This window comes from Cydia strobilella, chromosome 19 (genome assembly GCF_947568885.1).
Source record: "Cydia strobilella chromosome 19, ilCydStro3.1, whole genome shotgun sequence".
NCBI lineage: Eukaryota > Metazoa > Arthropoda > Insecta > Lepidoptera > Tortricidae > Cydia > Cydia strobilella.
The window spans coordinates 10,000,001-10,004,673 of NC_086059.1; the positions used below are offsets into that span (position 1 = coordinate 10,000,001).

Consider the following 4,673-nt stretch of genomic DNA (forward strand, 5'->3'; position numbering starts at 1 on the left):
AGTGGTTATCTACTATTTTAGTCCTTTGAGCTTTGGAGTGACAGTTTGCTGTGCTTGATGACGCCTGTCTAACTATTATAATATAATATAACATTAACTAGAACTCAAGAACAATGAAAATGGGTCAGAGCCGTCAGGGGGTGCCCTGTGTAGAATTTGTTTATATGTGACCCCTTATAATTTGTTCTTGAGCTTATTCTGACAAGCTATTAAGCTCTGATTTTTCAAATATCAGATAAGTTTTATGTCAGCTAACGATAACACGCTCCCTTTGTTTCGCATGAAAGAAAAAAAAGAGGTAGTGCGTCAGAAAATGAAAGTCTAATGATATTTGGTGATATAATTTGTCATTTACTCTACCTCGGGTTTAGCGGTAGTGGTTACATTTTTCTTTCTGTATTCGACCTTTTCCCCATCCTCTGGTTCATCATAGAGTTTGTCGATGATGTTCTCTACTCTGGCTGCAGGATCCACCGCCGGAGCGGCTCTTTTAACTCGATTGTGACTCAGAAGTTCACTTTGCACCTTATCGTTTTCAACATTAAACATTTGACATAGGTCCAGAGTGTTTTGTCGTTTTCTTGCAATTAATTGTCGGTTAACTGTGAAATAATTTATTTATGTTAAATATTGGAAATAGACATTGACATTTACGAGCGAAAAAGCTATTTTGATTCTGTAAGGAATCAGCTTAAAATCATAAATTCCGCTGTCGCAGACCAAGATAACATTTATTAATAAAATTGTACAAATTTTACGTCAATTCAACTAGCTGACTGCTGAGCATAATATATGCCTTCTTTCGAGTACGCCAGTTGTCCCTAGCGCTTGTTGTAGCGGTCCTGAGCTAATCTCATCCAGAAGTAACCCGCAATCATCCGAACGTCGTCCACCGTCCACCCAATATCTATATTGGTAGAAAAGCTCTTACCGTTGCTAACCATTGTTAACAATTCATTAAGGTAGTAACGTACCTATCAATCAATGGACAACCAAGTATATGGTGGAGCTCATTGTCGATGTAACCTATTATTGATTCACTAAGGCATATTTGGTGAAAGGTCCGAAGTGTAAAGTGTAATCAAGTGTGATAACAAGCGAGCCGTGAAGGTTTCCCCTTTTACGTGCTCACCAATATACCTTACTGTAATCCTGTGGTTATAAATTAAAATACTAATTTGGAATGACGTTTAAAACTGAGTTTCTGAAACTTACGTTAGTTTCTAGGGGTTTACTGGTGATAGTAAAGGGTTCTCAAAAAGATGGCATCTAACGACAAACCATTGAAATACATTGAAATCGGGAACTTTCGTGTAATGTATAATTTCTATGTAAAATGTATACGTTACGAACATTTAGTCAGGGGTTGTAATCCAGCGGTTTACGTAAATCAAAAATTTACATCAAACTAGCACTACTTAATTGTTTAATGGTTACGAAGCACAGACCTCGGACGGACAGACGGACAGACAGATAGATGAACACGCACATGACGAAACTATAAGGGTTCCTAGTTGATGACTACGGAACCGTAGCTAACTTCTGCTCCAAGAGCATTAAATGCTTAAATTTTAAGCTGATTGGAGAGCAATGATTGGTTGTGATATAGTATATATGTTAAATAAAGAAAAAAATGTGTAAAAAGTTACGTACGTTTACGAACAGATAGACTTCCTGGGTGTGAACATTCTACTAATACACTATAAAAATATAATAAGAATACTGTTTTGAAAAGACTTAACATTATGAAAAAGTTACTATTATACTAACATTTTATGCAGTAGGTATCAAGATATAAAATTGTTGTGAAATTTCTCGTCTCAAAATGTGTTATTGCGTAAGTATTTTATAGTTTTCGATTAAATATAGGTAGAGCATGAGCAAGTAAAATAATATATAATTTGTTTTGAGTAAGGGAAAACAAAAAAATACTACCACCGTGCGCGTACCAACGAATGCCAGCTGCTTGTCGTGAAGCGCCTTGAGGTCACATCTGCATTCAACCACGTGCGTCCACACGAGCGGCCCAATCGTGGGGCGCCAGTTGGTCAGGCTTCCCCAGTCCTTTAACGGTAAAGGACTCCCCAGGAGCCCTGCACGATCCACTACGGCGGAGGCAGCAAGTGCCCCTAGTGCCTTGGCTTTATCTCCAGCCAGTCGCCAGCGGAATGGATGCGCGTCAGGCTCATTCTCGCGCGCCCACTCCACGGCACACAAACACACAAACAATACCTTAGTAAAGTAATAATGTATTTACTTATGGCGCTATTCATGAACGCGTTGATGGCTTGAATTAGCTATGAATCGTTCATGTGTGTATGGTCTGTCATTTTGACTAATGTATTTGTAAAAAAACGGCCAAGTGCGAGTCGGACTCGCGCACCGAGGGTTCTGTACATTACACAATTTAAACAATGTATTTTTATGTGAAACGTGAGTAAAAGGTAAATTGCGGTTTACGATTTATGACGTATTAAAAAAAAACTACTTACTAGATCTCGTTAAAACCAATTTTCGGTGGAAGTTTGCATGGTAATGTACATCATATATTTTTTTTAGTTTTATCATTCTCTTATTTTAGAAGTTAGAGCGGGGAGGGGGGGGGGGGGGGTACATTTTACCACACTTTGGAAGTGTCTCTCGCGTAAACTATTGAGTTTAGAAAAAAATGATATTAGAAACCTCAATATCATTTTTAAAGACCTATCCATAGATACCCCACACGTATGGGTTTGATGAAAAAAAATTGTTTCAGTTCTAAGTATGGGGAGCCCCCAAAATTAATTGTTTTTTTTTTCTTTTTTTGAGTGAAAATCTTAATGCGGTTTACAGAATACATATACTTACCAAGTTTCAACAGTATAGTTCTTATAGTTTCGGAAAAAAGTGGCTGTGACATACGGACGGACAGACAGACAGACAGACATGACGAATCCATAAGGGTTCCGTTTTTTGCCATTTGGCTACGGAACCCTAAAAAGGGATGAAACATAATTTAACTAAATCAGGCCCGTAAAGTTTTATGAATAAGGGGGTTAATCAATAATCATGATAATCAATCAATAGTATTCAGAGGTACCTACACCTACACAGTCCACGCGTATAAACATGTCAATTACCTAAGTTTAGCTTAACAAATGAGGGCAAGAGGCTACGTGATCCGTGACCTCAATTGTCTAGTAGAACTGAAATTGCAGAATTGCATATTAAACTATATTTCTTAAATATACCTACGTAGTTACCTATATTATCGTCTCATTGTGCATTATTGTGACAACAGATTGCAAACCAACATCTCCGGCGCCGTGAATTGGCTGTATGATGAATGTATTTTCATAGGTACTAGCTTTTGTTCGCGATTTTATCTGCGTGGATTCATGATGATGATGATAATAATCGATAAAAACTTCCCTAATGTCCTTTCCTGCGTCCATCTATTTTCGTACCAACGTGACGTGGTAACAGACAAACTGACAGAGAGAAGAGTTACTTTCGTATTTACAATATTAGTAGACATTTTCCGGCCCGGGACCCGATTTTTAGATAGGTATTATTAGTAATAAAAGAAGATAATAAAAAGAGACATCCGTTAGTATTAGGTACAAAATTTTAACGATGAAAAAAATAGGACCATCATTTGTAGGGCTTTGAAGGAATGTAGGTAGGTTCCATAGTTTGAGGTTTAGTCTAATGTTTGCCTAATATATAGGTATGGTATGGGTATGGTCCTAATGTCCGATTTGTCCATTTTCGAGCTACAAGCAAAAACCTGGAAAAAAGCAAAAATTGATGCACACCTGGGATTGAGCAAACTGATTACACGAATTTTAGAACCAATTGAAGGTATTAAAACGGTTTACAGCTTGCTAGAAATAAATTCTTCGAGAAATTCTAAATTGATTGGCCTGATTTGCCATTGCGTTTAATTACCGTCAAGTGGGATAACTGGGGACAGATGGGATAACTTTCTTCTTCTTCTAAGTCAGTCCCTCACTGCTGAGGATCGTGACTCCTCTTGCTAATTTTCCCTACGGCACTCTCCACTTCACTAACTTTACCAATAACTTAACTAAAAACACTAGACTTTGACTGTAAACTAATCTTGCTAGTTGAAAAATTGACCCTAAGACTTATAAATCCGTTTCAAAGATTGTAAAAAGTACACTGCTGTCGGCCACGTTCATATAATTGAGGAATATTTTCTTTGTCTAATGCATCCTCCTGTCCCCAGTTACTTACGCTCCTTGACGGTACGCTTTACTATTAGGTACTGTTTGTACATAATATTAATATTTTCTGTTTGGTTGTTTTGTCGATAGATTGCAATGGCTGTCAATATATTTTGGATTCAGTTCTTTCGCATTTACTTGGCAGTTAAAAGTTTTATTGATCATAATCATCCATTTAACTGGTGTTTAAAATGGCAGAATTTTTACTGTGGACGCCGTAGATTGCTCTATCTATGATATTGATCATTATCAGTGTTCTCACTTTCACTTATATTTTGATCTGGTATAAAAATGTTAAGGCTGATATTCCAAACTATATAGTACTAGTTCTTAGCCTAAATCCACTACTTTCTTGTAAAAGCCGTCTTCTACGGTCGAATTACCGCCTCACCTGTTCAACGTATTCGCGAATTCAAATTTAGAAAGTTAACTTTTTTATTCCAT

At 37.1% G+C, this 4,673-nt stretch overlaps 1 protein-coding gene across 1 annotated transcript in view; it reads right to left on the reverse strand.

The window, feature by feature from the left end:
• Positions 1 to 1,779, reverse strand: part of LOC134750076 (uncharacterized) — an 11,182-nt gene extending 9,403 nt beyond the window's left edge. Inside the window, exons 1-2 of the mRNA XM_063685162.1 lie at positions 1,654 to 1,779; positions 361 to 602 (exon numbers count right to left, since the gene is read on the reverse strand). Coding sequence (XP_063541232.1) covers positions 361 to 602; positions 1,654 to 1,744 — 333 coding nt within the window. The 5' untranslated portion in view covers positions 1,745 to 1,779. The remainder of the gene's footprint in view (positions 1 to 360; positions 603 to 1,653) is intronic.
• Between the last annotated feature and the right edge of the window lie 2,894 nt (positions 1,780 to 4,673).